Genomic DNA, 23,619 nt, shown 5'->3' with positions numbered 1-23,619 from the left:
GATCGCCCTGACTAGAGCTATCAGCCAAAAGAACAGGTCGCTTGGCTGAATTACTGTTTTGCACCCGTCGTATTCTGGGTCAATGGCATCAAGGAATTACCGGAGCGTTGGCAGACATGTCTATCGACTATCGATGCTCATGGACATTAATTTCATTGATTCATTGAACCCCCTCTGCTCTGAGACAAAACTTGATCAAAAATTTTACCAAAATCGGGAGAAACTTATTTGCCAACCTAATATTATTGTGAATACACTAACATTTTTCTGTTTCTCACATTCGAATTTTGGAGGTTTTCCGAAATTTAACCAGAATTAAAAAGTGATGCGTCTTCAGCGTGATTTCATCAAATTTCTTAAAGCTGTTCGACAACTGCTCGAGAATTGTGTGGATAAAAAAAATAGAACTGTATTGCAAAGCTCGTTTTTTCGGGATTTTTTGAATTCAAAATCTGAATTTTTTTTTCTGAAAATTTGCGAATTTCTGCATCAACAAGTTCAACTCCTCGAGGGTCATATATATATATATATATCGAGGGGCATATATAAATATAAATAGTACCAGAAAAAGAGTTAACTGTATTTTGACTATTTCAGTAAAAGATAGTCAACTTTGGAGCCCTAAAAAGGATTCCAGTGTTTTAAATAGACACTCTAAAACGGCCCAGAAATAAGACCGGATACCTGAAAAAAGAGAAAGACGACAGAAATTCAGCTTTAAGAATCACCGAATTTATTGACCTATAATTCTCTGTCTTTAATACACCATGAGAATATGTGAAACATAATTGGGACGGAAATTAATATTGTGTGTGGAAAAATAATGACGATAAACAGGAAAAGTAGGAACAGCTGACTCCGTCGCGTTCCTTGGTGCGCGTCGAGACTTAGATGTGCAGGGTACAGTAGTCCTCAATTTTGGCGGGACGTTCAAATCGCATCGTGGGTGGTCGGCGTCGGTGATTCCTCATAAAAAGAATAGAAAACAATACAATAAAATGAGAATGTATTCAGAAAGGGGAAAAAGTCGTGATTAGGGGAACTTCAGACCCCTGAATTCGCGACATCCAGAAATTTTCCATTTTTCTGAAAACTTCAAATTATACCAAACAGAAAAAATAGGTTCAATTTTGTAAACTTCCTTGGCAAACTTCATTGGCACTTTACTGATGGTTGTGCTACTTCAAACGTGTATATCTCGCTTTGCTAAATTTGTACAAAAAAGTTGTCAACTACATAAATGAAGCTCTATTTGTTTCCAGTAAACTCTGAAATTTTCATATCATTTGAAAAATTGTGAAAAACTTTTTCAGGACTTCAAAGCTTACTATCCCGCACTGATATAGTCAAAATGTGATTGTTTTTTTTTTGTTTTAACCGTGTTGTAGTGTTCCAAATGAGTTCTTTTCACTCAAGACCCGAGAAATTCATCTACTAATAAATCCGATTTATAAAAAAAATGTGATTTCAAAACATTTTTAATGGATAAAATCAATCATACAACTTAAGTGATGTGTGTCAAAAAAACCGAAAAAAATTTTTTTTTAAAGAAGCTGGGTTGTCTTCTTCGAAAATTCGGTCCGAAATAACAGAACCGAAGCGTTTTCCCGTTTTCTCCATCTCAATATTCGTTTGTATTTTGTTGCTTTTCCGAAAATCTAACGATCTAAATCTCAAAAAACCTGATCTGCACTCCGTACCTCATCTTAGATTTTTGAATTTCAATTCAACCGATCTTCCAGAACCGATGCTTTCGAATTTTCAAAATTCCCTAGTCACGCTTTTAGTATTCTGCCTTTTTTCATTATTCTGTACTGTCTATTGGATCGGACCATCACAAGAATTTCAAAAAATCACTGAAACGAGAGGAGAAGAACCCAGAATAATATTCAAGCCAATTACAGAAGTGAAAAATGGAAATAAATGGATTGTAGTGACAAGTATCAATTATCCAACTGATGATGTGATGGTGAAATTCTCAAAACTCTTGAAAAAAAATATTTCTGTCGATTTTCAGAGATTAGCAGCAATTCCAGATTGGAATCTTGTAGTTGTAGGAGATACAAAAACACCAAAGGATTGGGAATTACCTAATGTGCATTTCTTATCAGTCGATTATCAGAAAAATATGTGTTCGTTTTTGTTGATTGTTCGGAGAAGAAATCCAACAATTTTCAGCATTTTCCTTGATCTCCTCACTTCCTTATAAATCTTACACCAGAAAAAATATCGGATATTTATATGCAATTTCTCATGGAGCTGAATGGATTTATGATACCGATGATGATAACAAACCATATGATAAGTTTACAAATTTCAGAAAAAATTAATAATTTTTCGAAAAATTTTACGACAGGGTCTGAAACAATTTCAATATGAAGAGACAGTTTCTGGAGTACGGTATCAAGCAAAATCATTCGAAGAAGCAAATAACTCTACAGGAATTATGTAATATTGGAAATTTAAAAATTGATTGTCAAATTCAAATTTTCAGAAAGCGTCTATTCAATCCTTATCAATTTTATGGAGTCGATCAAATGTGGCCTAGAGGATTTCCGTTGGAAAATATTGAGGTTTTGACAATTATGCGATTTGAAAATCTGAGATTATTCTATTTTTTCAGAAACATTCAAATGTACTAGGTCAACAAACGTTATGTTATCAAATGCCAAGACCAGCTGTTCAACAGGGATTAGTACACCATGATCCAGATGTCGACGCAATTTACAGGTAATAAATCATTTATGTAATGTTTTGAAGATTTTATTACTAATGTATTAATCCTCAACCGAAGAAATTCGGATCGACAACCAGTTTCTAGAAAATCTCACTTAAAAAATGGCGAACAATTTTTGCGAGCAAGTCTGGGAGACACTCATCTTTGGGAACCAGAAAAAAAAGTCTAGAATTTTTCGATTTGTCTGAAAATTTCAGAGATTACTAAACAAAAAAAGAGCTTCATTTGTGTTATTGACGACTTTTCTGTAAAATCCAAAAACGAAAGATAGGCGGCTTTGAGGTTTGAGGGGCACAACTCTCATTTTAGTGCCGGTTTCAGCATTTTTTGGATCTTTTCCATCAGAAATGCAATTTGGCAAAAAACCTCAATTACCAAGAAATAGTGTAGTTGTATTCAATATACTCTGAAAGTTTTGAACAGATTGGAAAATTCCGGACAACTTTTTTCAAGTTCTCGAGCACTCAAAATATGATTTGTTTTGTCTGGTACTGTGTATACCGTAAAACCTATATTAGAAAAGCTGACCCTTCTCATACAGCTTTTGAAATCATACGGTACTTTTTCGCAAATCCGTTCTACGATTTTTGATCCGGTCTTTATAAATCAAGACGAAGCTTTTTTCCCGTTTTCTCCAGAAAAATCGCGCATTTCTTATTTATTTCGTTCTTCTTTTTGAAGGACGCAAAACGGAGATTGTAATCCCGAACATTGATCTTCCTATGGATCATCGTCCGACAAATCTACATGCAATCCCTTTTCTTGAACTTCCGAACTCCGGTTTTCTATGATTTTGACATTTTTGGGATTTTGCTCCCGATAACTCTTGTAAAATTTGTACTGAGGAAAGTCCTAAAAATTTCAAAATCAGCACTGAAATGAAAGTTGTAGCACTTCAATATCTCGATTTCCTGAACTTGTACAAAAAAGTTGTCAACAAACTGAAGCTCTGTTTTTGGATAATATAACCTGAAACTTTTAACCAAATCGGAAAAATCTCGAACTAATTTTTCAAGGTCTTCTATCACAGGGACTCTTCATTAGAGGGACCTTTCCATTTTCCTGGTTATTTTTTCCCAAATTTTTCATTGAAAAATTCGGTGACTTCTTGTTAAAGGTGTGGGGACAGGAGATTTTTCGTAGTTTTTTTTTGTAGCTAGAGTATGCATTCTACCGTCACGGTGTACAACGCTTAATGTCATTCTGCGTACAGCTGTCGTCCTCGCCTTTATGTATGCAACCGGGCGTGCTCTTTCTCTTTGCCCGCGTGGCTCAGTCGGTAGCGGCGCCGCACCCTCAATCTTCGCCTTCACAAGTTCAACTCCTCGAGGGGCATCTTTGAACGGAATTTCGAGAACATTATTTTTTTCATGTCCCCCCACCTTTAAAAAGTTCCTGTAAATCGAAATCAAACTTCTGTGAAATTTCAAAGTTTCCGCAGTAATCACGAAGGTCCCTTCTATTAGAGGTGTTTTTCTAACATAGGTTCTACGGTACTTTTTGCGTTATTTTTTCCTGCTCCTATTTTTGATTCGTATGATCAATCATAGATCAGGACCAAGTTTTTCTCCATCTTCTCCAGAAAAGTCGGGTCTTTCTTATTTATTTCTTTCTTATTTCTAAAGGACGCAAAACGGAGATCGTAATCCCGAAAATTAGTCTTCCTAAAAATCATTTTCCGACGAATCTACATCCAATACCTTTCCTCGAACTTTAATCCGGTTTTTTAAATTGACATTTTTGAGACTTTTCTCATCAGAATCCCTGCGAAATTTGATTGATAACTGTCGTAACATCAGCACTGAAATCATGGTTATGCAACTTTAAGCCTTTTGTCTTGTCTTGTGGGATTTTCACAGAAAAGTTGTCAACTACAAAGTTGAAGCTCTAATTTTGTTAAGTTTATCTCTGAAATTTTCCGAGAAAGTCTAATAATTCTGAACTGCTTTTTCAGACTCCTTCACGCCAATCCAAAAACTGGGTTGGACATCAAATTCAACGAATTCGCGCCTCCTATCATTTTATCAGTTGGCACTTATTCTCCATGGAACTCTCAAAACACATTATTCCATAAATCTGCATTTCACACTTTGTTTTTACCAACAACAGTATCTTTCAGGTATTGAAATTTTTGGAATTCCAATAATAGGTTTTTCCAGAACCACCGACATTTGGCGATCATTTATCTCTCAAAAAATTTTACACTTATCCGGTCTTACTGTATCCTTTGTGCCAACCAACGCAGTACAATTTAGAAATGCTCATGATTATTTGAAGGATTTTAAAGATGAGAAATCGGTTTATGAGGATTCTGGAAGATTTTTGGAATTTCTACATTCTTGGAATTGTAAAAATGGACCAGTTTTGGAGAATTGTATGAATCAATTGGCAGAAGATTTAGTGGAAAATAATTTTTGGAGAAACGAAGATGCGAAATTGATGATGATGTTTTTGAGCGATTTGAAATTGTTGGGGTGAGTTTTTTTTTGAAATTTTTAGAAAACCAGTCGGTTCACGCCCCTGCCGGGGGTTCAACGTTCTGGCTTCTGCTTACTGTAACTTACAATCGAATTTCTACTTTCAAAATTTCCGAAATTGGCACCAAAATTTCTGAAAATTTCGCATGCTTATCAATTTTCTACGCTGCATATCTGATTTCCCAATCTCTCGAAATTTCCAAACTACTGAAAACTGATTTTTTTAGGTTCTGAAATCAGGAGTATGCGAATTCCCGGTTTCCCGAAATTTCACATTTCGGATCATTAAATTTCAGGATTACTGAAGTTTCTGGTTCGCAAAAGTCCTGAAAGTCCCGAATCCCAAAAATTCTGAGTTTTGAAAAACAGAAAAGTTCCGAGAAGCGGAAACTCAGAGACCTAAAAATTTAGAGATTCTAACCAGACAGCCACTGCTCTCCGAAAAATTTGAGAACCTAGAAAATTGGAAATTCAGAAGTTCAATTTTTTGAAAAGAACACAATTTCGTTGAAAAGTTTTTGGAGCCGGAAATGAAGAAGTTTCGAAAGCTTAGAACTGCAAACTCCCGAATTCGGAAAACTGAACAGTTGGAAAATCAGAAATTCTGATTTTTTTTTCGCAAATTCGGTTAATAAGATCTTAGAAATGTATTTATTCCAAAATTTAAAAATTCAGAAATTAAGTTTGGAAATTCTTAAAATTTGAAATCCTGAAAATTCGACTGGTCCAGAAAGCGCGAACTTATTTTTGATGCATTCTCTTTTTTCGCACTGTTTCAGAATTTTTTCTCCTTCAAATCTTGAAAACCCAGACTGAAATAACATTTCCTCAAAATCACCTTTCTCGCCGAAATAACGTGGATGAGGGAAAAAAGTTGGGTGGTTAGACGGGGACGGCGTGAATATTCTTTCAATAATTTTCTAAAGATTTATACTGTAGAAATAGAAGAACGTCTCCAGAAGACGTCAGAAATCAAATTTCGAAGCAATGAGAGATCGGGCATAATCTCGCTGCTATTTCGGATTATCTGTGAAAATTGGGAAAATTTTGGTCCATTATTGACTTCGCTAGGTTAGGTGATACGGGAACAAACGGACACACTCTGACACAGAATTTGGTGATTGTTAATACTAAAGATAATATTTTTTTTCTTCAGATTTGAGTTTCCTGAAATTCTCAAAGGAGAATATGTAGAACCATATTTGGCATCTGCAAATGAGACGGAGAGAAATGTGAATTGCAGAAGGATGAATTTGGAATTTGAATTAGTAGATCCACGAAATTATGAACAACAGGTGAGTTTTGGAATTTTTGGAATTCTGAGATTCATACTGTAGATACGCATATTCTAAAATTTTGACATCATGAAACGTGAGATCAGGAAACTTGAAATTCTGAAACTTTTGAAAATCTGAAAATCTGAGATTCTCAAATTCTCAAATTTTGAGAATTGGAATTTCGAAATTTTCGAAATTTCGATACTTTTTGTAATTTCGAAATCTTTTTTCGAATATTCTCCATCTTCAGAATCTCCAAAAAGCCGGACAAAAGCTTCAATACATTGGAGATCTCGTCGATTGGTGCAAGGAAACTGGCTATTCCGGTAATAAACAAAACTTTTGTGATATTTATTTTTAAAAATATTCCAGACCTCCTAAAAACGTTTCCATCAGCTCAACAACTTTCAAGACAGCATGAAAAAAGTGATACTCTGCAGAAACATTCAAAAAGTGTAAGCTTAACTTGTAAAAACTCTCATAAATGAGAAAATTATATTAGCTTTTAAAAACCTCCTGACTTTGAAAATTGAACGTACTTTTAGGAATTTGAGAACATTATTTTGCGAAAATACCTTTATCTAAATAAAATTTAAATTTTGAAACGATCGAAAAATATTGAAAATTTATCCAAAATATCAATTTTCAGGTCCTAGTAGTGGTCAATAACTATCCCTGGAATTACGGTCATGGAATAATTCAAAGATTATATCAACCATATTTTGCGGCTGTCGTTTTTTGTGGGTCCTGGTATCCGGACCAAGTTAAGGACCACGATAATTACACCTCAACCATCCAACCTTTCAATTTTATACACATGAATCCGACGGAAATGCGAAAGGGATATTCGGCATACCACTGTTTAACTTTGGCTAAAGAAATGGGATTAGCTAATGTGCAGGGCTATTTTTTGATGGCAGATGATGCTATTTTTAACATTTGGCAAGAAATCGATTTCTCTACAGTACACCATTCAACTGGTGTTGTTTTAGATGAATCGGACCTTTTTTGGGATTTGGATGTTGGTAAGATTTTTTTGAGATTTTCGAAAATTACAATTTTTTTTTGAGTTTTTCGAATTTTTCGAATTTTTCGAAACCTTGATTTAGTTGATTTGTTATGCAATGTTTCACCTATCAGAAATGTTGCACAAAAATTCATTTTCAGGCATTTTCGCCAGCCGAAATGTCGTCAAAACTTTTGAAACCTCCAAAAGTCCAGGAATTCAAAACGCATGGAAACAATTTCAAAACGGATTGGAAATTAATGGAAATAAAAAATTGGCAAAACAAGAAATGACATCAGGCAAAGGGAGGACCTATTCAGATTTGTGAGAAATTTTCAGATTTTTTTTTTAATTCTTGTTGTGAAAGTTTCAGTTTCTACATACCAAATTCCGAGTCGGAGTACTATGCGACACTAATGAGGGTATTTTTCGAAAACGGGTTGTATTTGGAAATCGCGGTTGATAAATTTATGAAGTCGGTGAAAACCCAAGAGTGAGTTTTATTGAATACTCGAGGAAAAATTGCTTAAAATAGTTTATAATGAGCAATAATTATTCACAGCGACCTAAATAAGTACAAGAGGCTAATACTGGGTGTTTTGAAAAGCTTAATTGAAAAACAAAATTATTTTTTATATTTAGATCTCCCAAAACCGTATATATTTGGAATGATGATCGTGAAAAATGGGACGAAAAGTATTCAAAAACGATGATTGGATTTCATCCAGTTAAATTAAGTCAATTCCAGCAACCAGGAAAAAATCGGACGAGGTGAAACATGTTCTTTTCGAAAAAAAATTGTTTAATAAGAAATTTTTCCAGATACTGCCGCTCAATTTTACAAATTTGGGCTGATGTAATGTTCAGTGGATCTCAAAATTTGAGAATTCTTTGAAATAAATTGTTTTTTAAAAATCCAAAATCGCCATATTTTCCAAGAAAAAAACGGTCAACCACAAAAACTATAAAAAAACAACTACAATAAATTTTTGACGAATAATCAGAAATGCGAAATTTGTAGACAGAAATTTGACTATTTATTCCGCTCGACTTCAGACATTTTGGTTCATTCATTCCTTCTCATTCCGATTCATAATCTGACTTTCTCATAGATTTTTACTTCCTTAAAGATGGAAATTTCGTCTCGACAAATTTTGGGATTCTTTTTTGGAATTCTATCAGGAACCAGCCTATTCTTAAACATTATAACATTGCTTACAGTTTTTCGTTTAGCATTTGTGCTTCGAAAAAATCATGTGTTTATTATCGCATTTTTCAATATTTTGTCGGATACTCTACAAATGTTTGTGGCCACTTTTTATCTGGCTCCAAGTATTATATTGAATGTAAGTGTTTGAAAACTCAGCAAAAAAATCATAAATTTCTGCAATCTCAAATAATCATAAATAAATGATCATCCTGAAATATAAGCTCAAAAACCAGAGAATTCACATTTTTCGTGTTTAATTTTTCTTTTTTTTCGGTACAGGTTTTCGGATCGGTACGGGTATCCAGTACGATGAAATCCGTTAAAATAACTAGAAATGTCAAAAATTCTGAAAAAGACGGAAAATATAAAAACCAGGTCAAATTTAACAATCTCCAATTCGATTTTTTCAGTCATTCCTTATCAGTGACACCAAAAAGAACACTTGGACCCTCCTGCTGAGTTCCATGTTTCTTTTTCTATGGTACTTTGAATCCATTCTTCAAATTGTTATGGCACTAAACAGGTATGAGTCTTAGAATCTTAAAATTTCAGAATCTCAAAGTCCCCGAATATTTGAAATATCAATTTCCAAAAACTCCAACAAAAAAATCAGTTTTCTTCCACAATTTACGTAATTTCCAAGAAAAGCGAATTTCTGAATTTTTGGAATTTTTGATTTCCAAAAGTTAAGGTCGGACAAAAATAATAAAATCACTTTTAATTCGTATTTTTTTAATCTTCCAGATACATTGTGATTTGTCTAAACATGCAAAAAGTGTTCACATTCTTCTCCACAAGCCTGCTTTTTGTTTTTCTGATCCCCTTCTGTTTTCTGCTCATGTCCTGTTCTCAGTATTTGAGTCCGTGCTGTTCGTAAGTGCAAAAAATATATAATGCGTCATGAAAACAAATGCACTTGATTTTCAGATTCATGTACGATCAGGAATACCTGTCGTACTCGTACTTATCAAATGGGACCATCCCAAATTATTCGAACACTTTTGTTGATTTACCATTAAATACAAGTAGTTCAGTGATCTCGATAATATGCTATGTTTTGGTGGGAACTAGAGTAACGTGTTGACAGAGACTCGTGTCGATTAAATGAAAAAATAACTGAAAAATCGTTTCGACACGAGTAGACATTTGTCGACAAAAAGCGACAAATGTCGAGACGAGTCGACACGACACCGGCCTAACTTTATGATGGCCAAACTGTTGCAAGTTGCATTTTCTAGGCCACCAAAGTTTACGACTTTGGAATGGTTTATCATTATCCCGGTGTGATTTCTAGGCCATTTAACATTGTGGCCTAGAAAACTCAACTTATAAAAGTTAGGCCACGGTGTTAAAATGACCTTGAAAACACATTAGATGAAAATGATACCATTTATAGCAGAGATGTTCGGAATTCGGACTCGGGATTCCGCGAATTTTTTCGTTTTTCGTATTCCGGGAAATTACTGTCATTCCGGATTCCGTATTCTATGAAATTTTCATTTGTCCGTATTCCGGATTCCGAGAAAATTAGTTTATACCGGATTCCGTCTCTCAAAAAAGTAATTCCGGACATCTATGATTTGAAGGCATAAAAAGTTTCGCGTCCTAGAAAATTTATTTTGAGAAAATTAGGTCACCATATAGTTAGGCCGGTGTCGTGTCGACTTTGGTCGACTCCTTAAAAACGACATTTCGACTCAAAATCGCTCGACGACCGTGTCGACACGTTACTCTAGTGGGAAATTGAGATTTTGAAATTCGAATTTTTTTTGAAAATTTAGATCTTCTGGAAAATACACCACTACTCACCAGCTACTGTGTCAGTTGGAGGTGGAAGACAGAAAGTTCGGAGAAATCGGGATATTAGGTCAAAATGGAGAAATTTAGACATTTCTGGATTTCTAAAATTTTTTCCAGATGCGCTATTCAATTTAGTCTCCTTTTGGCTTTCTACACATTTGCCTGGGTCCTTTTTCGAGTTCTCCCAATTATTTTAGCCACAAAAGATGTCGAATGGTTCATTTCGGTACCAACACTGTACACACTGAATTGCACATCAAATGCAATTATTTATATATGTTTCAACGGAGAGGTACTTCTTCGTTTTTAAGATTCTGAGATTCTGAATGTTCTGAGATTTTCAGAATCATTGAAATGCTAAAGTTTTGAAATTCTAAAAGTCTAAAATTCTAAAATTCTGTAATTCTGAAATTCTGAAGTTCTTGTTCTAGGTCCAGGAAAATCTGATTCCCTACAAACTACACAAAATTCTGGAACTCTTCCATTTGGTCCGTTCTCCTACTCCGAAAGTCAACCAATCATTGGCCACTCTACCCGAAAATGCTAGAACAACTACAGTACAAAATTCAAATACTCCCGTTAGATACATACCGGCTAGAAGTCATCAACCATTCCGAACAATTCGATTGAATAATCAAAATTCAAATTAATTTTTTTGAGTTTAATAAAGTTCATAACATTTCCTGAGATTTTTGGCTTTGTTTCTAACCAATAGTAAGATTTCTCCCAGGCCCCAGGCCCAGGCCCCCAGACCCAGGCCCCCAGGCCCCCAGGCCCAGGCCCCTAGACCCAGGCCCCCAGGCCCCCAGGCCCCCAGGCCCCCAGGCCCCCAGGCCCCCAGGCCCCCAGGCCCCCAGGCCCCCAGGCCCCAAGGCCCAGGCCCCAAGGCCCAGGCCCCAAGGCCCAGGCCCCAAGGCCCAGGCCCAGGCCCCTTGGCTCAAGCCGGAGCTCCTTCTCGGGTCCCCTATCTGGAGCCTCGAGAAGACGAGAACTGATCTTTCTCTCCACTTACCTCTTCTTTTATAGTATTCATCCCGAGGTCAGGGTTTCTAAACCAATTCACGTGGGTTTTTATCTCAAATTGATTTTTTAAACCTCTTTTTTGTACGTTGAATTATTTTTTCCAAAAAAGTTGTTTTATCACTTTAAAAAAAAATAAATTTTCACTTTTGAAATGTGTTAAACTCCTTCAAAAGGTAGCTCAAACATTTTTGCCTTTAAAATTGTTGAATATCTTGTACAGTAACCGAGATATGGTTAAAGTTGCTCGAAGTTTGGTCGACAAACTGGTTAAAGTTGCAAAATGACGGATGGAAAAACCGAAAATTGGCCCATGTTTTTTACAAAATAATTTTTAAAATCCGATGATTGCACTAGTAATTTTTTGGAAGTGGGAAATATGAGAAAATCATGTTTTCCGACTTTCAGATTTTCAGAGAAGTGTTTTTATTATTCAAAACTTGATGTGTGATCAGTAACTATCCCAAAAGGATTGCTCAGACAATAACAGTCTAGTTTTCAGAATTCCCAAAGTTTTCATTATCTTTTTGTTTTAAACGTTAGTCTATTCCTAAAAAACTACGAAAAAATGCTCCTCAAATTCTACCTCGGATCCATTTTTCTGTTTTTTGTAATCCTCGTCATTTCTCTAAATTTTATCATATTTCGACCGGTTTTTCGTTTGGCATTCGTTTCCAAAAAAAGCACAGTTTATATTATTGCGTTTTTCAATATTATATCGGATCTGTTGCAACTTTTTTTACTAATTTATTTGACTAGTTCGATGATAGTTAATGTAAAATTTCGACCAATTTCGAAAATTGGGAAAAAAATAGTTTTAGGATTATTTATTTAGCGGCGGCCAACAGAGTGTTTTGGATGTGATTATTGGTGGATTATTCATAAATTCTTGGTATATGGAATGTTTTGTACAAATTGTGATGGCGTTGAATCGGTAGCAATTTCAGTATTTCAGATAATCGGCTTTTTAGAATCTCAGAATCTCAGAATCTCAGAATCTCAGGATCTCAGAATCTCAGAATCTCAGAACCTTAGAATCACAGAAATTCGGAAATTCGGAAATTCGGAATCTTAGTATTTCGGACTTTCAGTATTCCTAGAATCTCAGATTTCAGAATTTCAAATCTTCGGAATTCCAAAATTAGAGAATATCGGAATCTTAGAATCTCGGTGTTTCAGAATCTCAAACACTCGAAATTCCAGAATCATGAAATATCAAAATCTCAAAATCTTGAAAATCACAGTTTTTGAAATTTCAGATTCACCGTAATCACTCTCAACAAAAATCAAATTTTCACCTTTAAAACCACTCTTATTTTATTTTTCTTCATCATTCTCACCACAATTTTTTCGGCCATCTGCAATCAAATCATTTTTCCCTGCTGCATGTAATTTTTTTTTTCAAATTTTGCCATTATTTTTAGGAAAACAGTCATTTTTGAAACCCTAAAAAAGAAGTCCAGAATTTTTCGATTTGCCTGAAAATTTCAGTAAAAATAAACAAAACAGAATTAGAGTTTCAATTTTGTAGCTGACTACTTTTCAAAAAATATGACTCTACTTCCACGTGGCATACCTCCTCAGGACCAAACTTTATGGAAAAGTTGTCAACTACAAACATGAAGCTCTGTTTATGTTTGACAGAGCTTCATGTTTGATATACTCTGAAATTTGCAAACAAATTCAAAAAGGTTGAATTTATGAAACCGGGTGCCCACTTGAGCCGCCATTGAGCCGTTTTCAAGCCGTCACCCTTTCAAAATGGGCAGCGCGTCTTGAGAGTAGGTCACTTCTACGTGGCATATTTCAGGCGGTCCAAACTTTGTAATATAGTTGTCAATTACAAAGCTCTATTTTTGATTATTACATTCTGAAATTTTCAGACAAATCGAAAATTCTGGAAAGATTTTCTCAGGGCTCCAAAATTGACTTTTACCATCAAAAAACTATTATTGTGTTCTTTAGTGCAATGTAGTCAACGATATACTGTAGTGCAATGTTTCAGGATGGTCCTCGATCACAACTACATGTCAATGTTGTTTCTACCGAATAAAAATTCGTATTCCTATTCGAATTTGATGAATTTCACATACAACTTTTCCGCATGCTCAATTTCCATTTTCTGCTATTCAGCCATTTTTGTAACAATACGAAGGGCACCAAAAAATCAAAATGTTGCTAAAAATAAGCAAGATTTGAGGTGAAAGATTTTGGAATTTTTGCTTTTTTTTCAAAGGATTTTTGGGATTTTTTTTTAATTCAAAGATTCAGATTTTTTTTGCACATTTGTTTAAGATTTCAAATTTCCTAGAACTTCTGGTTTTTTTTTTTAAATTTTGAAAGTTTCGAAAAAAAAGTTTTTCAGATACCTCCTCCAATTTGTTATTATCTCCATATTCTATACTTTGGCGTTTATACTTTTCGAAATTCTTCCAGTCGTAGTACCTGAAGGACAGATTCAATGGTATGCACTTGTTCCAAGTATGGTTATACTTAATTGCTCATCTAATTCAATTATCTATTTATGTCTAAATCGAGATGTGCGAAATGAGCTAAATGTGAAATGTTTTCTTAATGGAAATGTTCAAGTGATTCATGTTTCAAGTCAGGTGAAACAGGGTTCTCAAGCTAATGTTTTAATTATTAATTAATTGATTTTAATTAGCTGTTTGTGATAATCTTTTGAGTTTTGTAATAAATAATTTTAAAAACATATTAATTAATTTTTTCGGATAAGTACCCCGTATTTCCCCAAAAAAATGTTTTATCAATTTTCCTCTTCCAACTCAGGGCAAATAATTCGAGGGTACAAGGGGGTACAACGTGATTAGGGGTACAAAACCAACAATTTAGGGGTACAAACTAAGCCTTTTTCCCGGTATTTTGTACCCCCGAATCGAAGATTTTGTACCCCTAAATTGCTTTGTACCCCTTTGTACCCCCGAATTGTTGTACCCTCCGAATTATATGCCTGACGTTTTGATGGGCAAGTTGCGAAATATTACATGAGAACTCAATCATAAAAGGTTTTATCAGTTCCTATCAGTGAAGTTCATTCTTATCTAGACCGTCAGAAATTGTTCGATTGTAAACATTTTATTGGAAATTTTTCTTCGAAACATTGAAATTTTCTGGAAAAATCGAGCAAAAATCCAGAGAAATCTATGCTAAATGTAAGAAACCTAGAGTTTTGTTGCTGTTGTCCTTTTTCTTGAATTTATATATGCATTTGTGAAAATCTGAAAATTTTAGGTTGACACTGAAAATTTGAAGACCTCCAGAAAAAAAATCCAGATTTTCGGGTTTTCCGCTTCAATTTTTTGAATTTCTCGGAATTTGAAAGCAAATTTCATACAATTTTGAAGCCAAAATTCTAAAAATTCGCCATAAACTTGCTTCTTTCCGTTCGAAAAATTTCGAAAACCTGCAAAATCGAAAATTCTTCGAAAAAAAAATACAGTGAGAATTTCATTTCGCTGTGAGACTTGGACGATCCGCGCGGTAACCGGAAATTTTTGAATTTTCAAAACATGTTTTCTGATTTTTCTCCACTTTTTTTACCTCATTTGCCCGTTTACTCATAGGATTTTTTTCTGTATATTTTTACCTAAATTCTTTCAATTTTTTTCTAGTTCTTCAAGAGTTTTCCGCTCCCACAAAAGTTGCTTCGCGCTTTTGCCGTTTTTACAGTCAGCGCCAGTAAACTCCCGACACCTTGGAGACAATAAGAGACGCAGAGAACAGGTACAAATGGGCTGCGAGTGAAACAGTGTCGAATTCGAAGAGACGCAGAGAACGGTCGTCGTGGGGACGCTGCCACGAAGTGTTGCTAATTGTAAACACTCTGCGCTCTCTTCTCTCTCACATGTTTACTCAGTCTTCGTGGTTTTTGAACCAGTGTTCGTCAATTGAGTTGTTTCAAATTTTAGCCCAGAATTTAATCATAAAAATTCCTCTTTTATTCTGAAATTCTGGGGTATTCCTTTTCAAAAGTTCCTTCTTGCTAGAAAAAACTGTTTTTCGATCATAATTTTCCTGAAATTCCCCCAAAACTCAAACAAATTTTGAGTTTCCATAATCTGTTTTTTGTTCTTGAAAAATACAGATTTTCTTTTTTTTTTTCTATTGTCGAATTAAAAAAAGTGGGACCTGGAAAAATTCGCGGGCGACTTCCCGGTCAATTTTTGAGGCCTTGCCCAAAAACACTACGGTAGTAAACGAAACTTATTTCTGTGAATTCAGTGGGATTTCCGGGCAAAATGTAGATTTTTTGGTATGAAAACGCTAGCATCTCTAGAATCTGGTTTTCATCGAAAAACCGAACTTAATCACGAAAATAGCTTGAACGAGGCGAAAATCTGAAATATTACGTTTTTGCCGCACTTTTTCGTAGATCAAAAAAAGCTACGCCTTTCAAATTCTCAGGTCCCACTTGGGTTCAGGCGAGGGGGTCAGAAAAAGCGCCCCAGCAAACTCATAGGCCAGAAGAAATTTAATAATTTTAAAATGAACGCGGGATTGAACTAGATCATGATCTATTACTTAAAAATCAACGGGTTGCAACGCGCGTATTCTCGCTCATCGTTTAAAACTGGTACTCAGCCAACGAAGTTCGGCAGAGAATTGAGAATTTTTGAAAAATTTACTGGGGCGCGCTTTCTGAACCCCTCGCTTGAACCCAAGTGAGGACCCACTTTTTTTAATTCGACAATACTGTCTATTCAATAAAACGTGGGCGCGCCGCAGGTTGCAAAGTGACACGCCCCTTTTTGTGACGCGTTCACTTTTCTCTCTTCTCACGCGTTTCGTAAAGGGGCGTGTCACTTTGCAAGCTGCGGCGCGCCCACGTTTTATTGAATAGACAGTATCTAAAAATTCCCTTTTCAGCAAAAAAAAAATGAAAAATTGACTCAAAAAATTAGAAATCTACAGTAAGAATTTTGTTTCGTTGCGAAACCCGAAGCGAAATTCTCGACATGCTCCTTTGAAAATTTCTCGCGGGAAACAAGAATATTTGAATTTCCATGATTTTTCTCGATTTTTTCGCTCTGAAACAAAGATTTTCGTGTTTTTTTTTTCGACCTAAAAATACAAATTAACCCAAAAATTATTTATTTTTCAGAATTTGTACTAGAATTTTGTTTTCGCTGCGAAACCCGAGGCGAAATTTTCAACATGTTCCTTGAAAATTGCGCGCGGAAAGCAAGAAAATTTGAATTTTTACCGATTTTTCTCGACTTTGCTCAAGTGTCTCGTACTCGTTCCCCTGAACGTTTAGGCTAAATTTCAAATTTTTTCAGAGCTCGAGATGGATCAAGCAGCCCAAGCAATGGCGAACGCCAACATTGCTGGCGATCAGCCAGCTCGTCAGCGACACGGTCTTCGCCCTCTGGCTCCGAAGATCGGGAAGAATCCGTCCGGACAGACTGTGGAGCTCATCTCCAATATGGCCAAGCTCTGTAAGTCGATAACTAGAAATATCGATTTTTATTGATTTTTTTCAGCGACCGCCGCCAACACCCCGATCTACAAATACGATGTGAACATCGTCGTCGTCTATAAAAATCAAGACGGCGCGGAGGTCTCGATTGAGAAGTCCAAGTCCACTAAGTCGGGCACGGCTCATGATGTGGACAAAACCCTCTGTCGCACTATCTTCGACATGGCTATGAAGAAATTGGCCGGATTCAACGGGCAGAATTCCTTCTACGACCTCCAAGCCTCCATGTACACATTGAAGAAGATTCCCATGGAGGTTAGTATCTTTTTAGTAGCTCAAAATGAGAAAAATCCGCAAAAACCGACAATTTTTGATCCTAAAACTCAAAATTTTCAGTCCGACTTCTCGGTCACGCTCACGACCGGAGTCTCTACGGCGCCAAACTTCATCCGGGCCGTATTCACTTTGAAGGCCGTCGCCACCACCTACCAGGCCTCGACAAACGATCTGAGGCGAACTGCCACGTCGGCACCTGCTCTGGCCGACAAATCGATTTTGGAAGCGCTGAGTCTCTTCATCTCAGGACCAGCATTAGCCAAGTAAGTGGTTTTGAGCAGTCTTTTCGAAAAAAATGGCATTTTTCTCGTTTTTTGGGCCATTTTGAAGTGGTGGCCAAACTTTTGCAACTTGAGTGTTCTAGGCCACTATTGTTAAAATGGCCTAAAACTGGCCCGAACTGCCCCTAGGGGTGTTCTCGGCAATTTTACCATGGTGGCCTAGAAAACTAAACTTGCTTAAGTTAGGTCATCACTTTAAAATGATCTAGACAACCTTCCAGGGGCATGTCAGGCCATTTCTAGATTATTTTAAAGTGATGGCCTAACTTTTGCAAATTGGGGTTTCTTAGGCCACCGATGTAAAATATCCTCGAAATGCTCTGACATATTCCTGGTGTGTTTTCTAGGACATTATAATATGGTGGCCTAGAAATAATCAACTTACAAAAGTTAGGTCATACGAGCTAGCTAACATCGCTAGCTACTACTATAATATTTTTTCCTTTCAGCCCAAAAGTCATCACCGTTGGAAACTGCGTGCACTACTACGATGGTACTATGAGGTGAGTTTTCCTTTTTATTTTGCACAATTCTGTCGGCGGTCGGCCGATTTTCGACCGACCAAGATTGAAGTGGATTGTCTAAAGTTTCATAAATTTGCAGAGGCTTCACACCAAGAGACTATCCCGAAGGAGGGACGTTCAGTGCGCTGGGAGTGTCCAAAGGAGTCAAGATGGTTGAAGGAGGTGTTATGATGAACACCGAAATGAAGGTTACCCTCTTCCATCCGGACAACGAGCCTCTCATCAACGTTATGAAGACGTTGAAAGGCTTCTCACCGAATCTGGGACTTTCCTCTCAAGAAGGAATTAATGCCGCCAAAGCTCTGAAGGGATTGGAGTTTTTCTGCAACTACGGAGACTTGAAGGACAAGGGAAACGAGCGACGCATCGTGAAGGCGTTGGATTTTGGAGGAAGTGCTCGCTCGACGACCTTCCTGGTTGATAATGAGCCAACCAGTGTGGAGGCCTACTTCCAGAACAAGTACAAGGAGCGTCTTGCGTTCCCAAATTTGATGACAGTGATTGTGAAGGGAAGGAACGGATCCAGAGTCAATATCCCTGCTGAGCTCCTCGATTTTTGCCCCAATCAGAAGGTCACGAATGAGCGAATGACGGTGAAGAATCAGCAGGCAGAGCTCATCAAGGATGCTGCAGCGGCGCCTGAAAAGCGAATGCAATACACTCAGACTGCTGCCAACGCTGTTGGAATCCACTCGAAGAATGTGATGAACTTCATCAAAGTCGAGGAGCCAACCACGTTGAAGGGAATCGTCCTTAACAAGCCAACAATCAAGTTCTCGACCCCAAATCCTGTTGCTTTCGACGCCAGAGTCCCGACGGATTTCAAGATTAATGGAAAATTCGTCATGCCGGCGAAGATGGACAATTGGGAGGTGGTCTTCATGAGAAACGAAGAAGTTCGGTGAGTTTTGGTCGGACTTTCAAAATGTATAAAAACCCAAAAAATTTCAGTGACTTCACGAAGCGCATTAGCCAAGCCATGGGTCAGTGTGGAATGGCGGTGCAGCCACCAGTCGTCTCCTTCATCAACAGTGGCGGAGATCTTCCAGTGAGTTTCTGAAGCTTTCTTGGTAGAAATGGTCGTTTTTCAAAACGACCTTGACAACGTGGTGGCCAAGGGGTGGGAGAGGACGGGAGAAAAACCTTCACGTTTTGCAAATTTTCCGCTCTTGTTGTGCCATTCGAGATTAAAGGCGCACGCAATTTCGCCGACGGGTCTCGACACGAAGCTGGCGGTTAATTTGAAATTCGATTTATTTTTCAACTACGCGCCGCCGGGTAGTCATTCTTCGTAGCGGCCGACACTTTCCGGGTTCCGCCGTCCACTATACCTTGTGTGTGCCAAGGCTCCGCACACTTTTTTCGCGAAATTCGTGTGTTTTGCATTTCGTTTCCCACGAAAGCCGATTGCTCGCCCAGCCCTGTGGTGGCCTAAGAAGCTCCACATGCAAAAATTAGGCCACCATTCCCAAACGATCTAGAGAATAGAAAAGGTGAAAAGCAGACCTAGTCTAGGCCATTTTTACGTAATGGCCTAGCTTTTGCAAGTTCAGTTTTCTAGGCCACCACGTTGAAAAGGTCTAGAAATAGCCTAAAATGTCCCTAAAGTGTTTTCTAGGCTATTTTACCATTGTTGCCTAGAAAACCGAACTTGTAAAAGTTAGGCCACAACTCCAAAACGACCTAGAAAACACACCATGTAGCAGACCGATTCTAGGTCATTTTGAATTGATGACCTAAATTCTGCAAGTCGAGTTTTCTAGGCCATCACATTAAAACATACTTGCAAAAATCGTTTAAGGCCCGGGCCTTGAAACTTTTTGAAGGCCCGGAGAGGAATTTTTTGGTCAAAATTTCACAAAAAAAATTTTTAACAAAAAACTAGTTTTTGAGAGAAAAATGTTATTTTTCTCCAAAAATGCAATTTTCAGTCCGATCCCACCTCCGGAAAAAAGTCAGCAAAAAAGTATTTTTTTTTTTAATTTTAGTTTAAGCATTGAACATTCAATATTTACAATCCAGCTTGAAATTAGATGCTATACACAACGTTTTTCCAAAAAAAAAAGAGCTGTTGCAAGTATGTATTAAAATGGCCTAGAAATAGCCTAAAATGTCCCTAAAGTGTTTTCTAGGCTATTTTACCATTGTTGCCTAGAAAACCGAACTTGCAAAAGTTAGGCCATCACTTCGAAATGACCAAAAAAGGAGAAAAATGTCAAGGAAATTTTTAAATCCCCAAATCTTCCAGAATCTCTTCGAAAAGGCCAGATCGTCGAAGCGCCAGCTCCTCATGTTCGTCTTCAGAAGAAGCGTCCCGCTCCACGCCCAAATCAAGTCGCTCGAGCAGAAATTTGATATTCTGACTCAGGAGATCACTCTGGAGACCGCCGAGAAGATCTTCCGTCAGCCACAGACTCTCCAGAACATTGTCAACAAGGTTAGAATTTTAGAAATAATTGTAATTTTCAAAAATTCATAATTTTTCAGACCAATATGAAGCTCGGCGGTTTGAACTACCGAATCGATTCTACTGTCTTGAACCCCAACATTTTGTTCATCGGATTCGAGACGTCGTCAAAAGGAGGAGCTGGAGACGTAGGGATAATAAATCTGAAATTTGTAATTAAATAATCGATTTCAGGGACCAGTATCGATTGGATTCGCCGCCAACATGATGCAAAATCACCAGCAGTTTGCTGGCGGCTACATCTACGCTCCACAGGCCCGAGATGTAGGGAAAAATCAATATTTTCAGATTTTCCAACAAAAAGTCAATATTTTTAGACCTATGGATCTGTGGTCGGCCCAGTGCTCAAACAAATTCTCGGAGTCGTCAGACGCAACCGCAAGGATCCACCACAAGAGATCATCATGTACTTCAATGGAGTCACCGAGGGACAGTATGGACTCGTAAGTGATGAGCAATCATGAGAGAATAAGAAATTTGAATTTACAGATCAACGAAGTCTACTCCGAGGAGATCAAGAAGACCATTATGGCCATCAAGGCAGACTGGAGACCAAGGCTGATGATCATCGCCACGTCGAAGGCACACAACGAGAGATTCTACCAGCTCGAGGTAATTTTTGAGCTCAAAATCGCAGTTTTACCGACTGTTTTGATTCGGAAAATGACCACTTTTAGCCTGAAAATTCCGCTTGACTTTAAGAATGAGCAATCCCTAGCCGTGTAAGATTTCAATGTAAAAAAGAGAGACAGTGTTTTTCTGGGCCACCAAGTTTTATGACCTTGGAATGACCAAATGTGGCGTTTTCTAGGCCATTTTAACTAAGTGGCCTAACTTTTTCAAGTTTAGTTTTCTAGGCCATCATGGTAAATGACCGAGAATTGGTCTGATATTCACTGTGTGTTTACAGTGTCATAACTTGGTGTCCTAGAAGATCCAATTTGCAAAAGTTAGGCCACCATTTCAAAATCAAAGCTTTAGGTTATTTTTTCAAGATAAGAAAACACACCATGCGCTTTTCTGAGCGATTTTCAGGCTCAAAATTGCCGTTTTGATAGCTGTTTTGATTCGGAAAATGATCATTTCTAGTCTGAAAAATCTGAAAATACTGAAATTCCGTTTTAAAACAATCAGTTTTGGCTCGGAAATTGACCATTTTCTGTCTGAAAATGCTGATTTAAACAATGAGCATTACAAACTGAAAATTTCGAATTTTCCAGAAGAACAAGGCTGTCTCCAACTTGGCACCAGGAACCGTGATCGACCACACCGTAGTCTCGCCAGTCTTCTCGGAATTCTACCTGGCTTCCGCCGTCGCTCGTCAAGGAACCGCCAAGGCCACTAAGTACACCATCATTTTCGCGACGAACCCAGAAGCAAATCTGGCCAGAATCGAGGTGATTTTTTTGAGTATCCGAAAAATTCATAAATTCAATTTTCCAGACCATTACCAATGATCTGTGCTTCGATCATCAGATCGTGTTCCAGCCAGTGAGCCTTCCAGTGCCACTGTTCATTGCTGGTCGATGCAGTCAGAGAGGAGCCGCCGTGCTTGGATACAATGGGTAAGTTGGAAATTCCCAAATTTCAAAAAAATATCCCCGAAAAGAGTTTCCAGCTTCCGTCGAGGCGAGAACGGCAACGTCGACTACGACGCGATGAATGAGCAATACGGTTATTCGCAGAAGAATCTCTTCGGAAAGCGTTTCAACGCTTAGAAATCATCGTCGTTATTCATGAATCTCGACGTCTTCAAAGCAGTTAAATTTCTCTTTATCCCGCCTTTAACCCCACTCTATTGTTCCCGAAACCAATTCTGATTCTCGAATTCTCAAACCGTCCCAATTTTTTTAAAATACAGGTTCTTCAGAATCTCTTGCCCCTTGATTTTTACCGCCAGATTTTATCCAGATTCTTGGAATCTCATTTTCTCACACCCCGATATTTACCACCCAATCTGAAAATTTGTAAAAATCCAGAGACTGGAAATTCATTACATTTCTCACATTTACTTGTATGTCTGAAATTAAAATTCACCGTAAATTTTATTTTCATGTTCTTTTTTGGCACCTTGTAAACTTTCTGCACATTTTGACAAAATGAACGGATCATTGAGCAAGACATTGTGTTTTTTTAGTTTTTCGAAATTTCATTTTTTTTTCAGATAATGCAATTCCAAAAACTAAAAACATTTTTTTCCAAAAACTAAAAACAGGGCCCGTGCAAGGGAGGAGTTTTCTATTATAAACAACAAGAACCCCAAAGAACTCTGCCATTTCGTTAAATCTAGACTCCGTCCCCCGTACTGTCCCATTTCTCTCCTGGTCAATGGCACCTTATCCACAGACGCTTCTGAACTAGCCAACGAATTTTCTTCCGTCTTCCAAGAGGCCTTCTCGCCCCCAAGCCCTCCTTTCTCCGCCCTCCCTGCTATCGCTCCCTTTGCCGTCTGTCCTGATTTCTCTCCTCTAAATATTGCAAAGCACATCGGTTCTCTACCCTCGAAAGTCGGCTTCTCCCCGGATTTTATCAACTTCCTTGTAATCAAAAAGTGCAGTGATGCGATAACCATCCCTCTTTCGCTCATCTTCCAAGAATCCTTCTCCTCCGCCAAATTTCCTGAGATCTGGAAGCACTCGGTTGTTAGTCCATTATTCAAGAAGGGATCCAAATATGACGCTAATAACTACAGACCCATAACGCTCACTCATGCACTTTCCAGACTCTTCGAAAGATTAGTCCTTGAAGAGCTAAAACGTGTTATCCGTCCGAGTATTTCTCCGAATCAGTACGGATTCGTCAGTAAGCGATCCTGTGGCCTAGCCGTCCTTGAGTCCACTTCCAGAATACAGAAAACCTTAGCAAATAAGCAACAATTCGTAGATGTTACAGTGCTGGCCAAAAAGGTATTCGCAAACGATTTTTTGAGAGTAACTTTGCTGAAACTTAAGGGATCGATCTGAAAATTTTACTGTGCATGTCGTACACGGTGACGACAAATTGCGTACAAGGAAATTGCATCATTTTCAGAAATTTTTTGTTTT

General features: G+C 37.5%; 2 protein-coding genes across 2 annotated transcripts; both read left to right on the top strand.

Annotated features, from left to right (window-relative positions):
- Positions 1-1,747: 1,747 nt before the first annotated feature.
- CBG06402 lies at positions 1,748-12,797 on the top strand (the record flags this gene model as incomplete). Its single annotated transcript, XM_002647305.1, has 23 exons — positions 1,748-1,969; positions 2,018-2,095; positions 2,321-2,448; positions 2,495-2,573; positions 2,624-2,730; positions 4,692-4,856; positions 4,897-5,211; positions 6,371-6,509; positions 6,742-6,817; positions 6,864-6,946; positions 7,141-7,516; positions 7,659-7,821; positions 7,871-7,990; positions 8,140-8,268; positions 8,320-8,353; positions 9,118-9,230; positions 9,452-9,580; positions 9,635-9,767; positions 10,489-10,574; positions 10,625-10,799; positions 12,030-12,302; positions 12,349-12,397; positions 12,643-12,797. 23 exons carry the CDS (start codon positions 1,748-1,750, stop codon positions 12,795-12,797), a joined length of 3,327 nt encoding a protein of 1,108 aa, XP_002647351.1.
- A 4,038-nt stretch (positions 12,798-16,835) lies between these two features.
- On the top strand, positions 16,836-22,144 carry CBG06401 (the record flags this gene model as incomplete). Its single annotated transcript, XM_045237145.1, is given in 12 exon segments — positions 16,836-16,986; positions 17,032-17,282; positions 17,313-17,566; positions 18,034-18,087; positions 18,188-19,009; positions 19,060-19,156; positions 20,357-20,545; positions 20,596-20,727; positions 20,750-21,018; positions 21,031-21,187; positions 21,796-21,972; positions 22,019-22,144. 12 exon segments carry the CDS (start codon positions 16,836-16,838, stop codon positions 22,142-22,144), a joined length of 2,679 nt encoding a protein of 892 aa, XP_045093203.1.
- Between the last annotated feature and the right edge of the window lie 1,475 nt (positions 22,145-23,619).

This window comes from Caenorhabditis briggsae (genome assembly GCF_000004555.2).
Source record: "Caenorhabditis briggsae complete genome, chrV, whole genome shotgun sequence".
Taxonomy (NCBI): domain Eukaryota; kingdom Metazoa; phylum Nematoda; class Chromadorea; order Rhabditida; family Rhabditidae; genus Caenorhabditis; species Caenorhabditis briggsae.
Note: the sequence above shows the minus strand (reverse complement) of the source record. Positions and strands in the feature narration are given on the sequence as shown.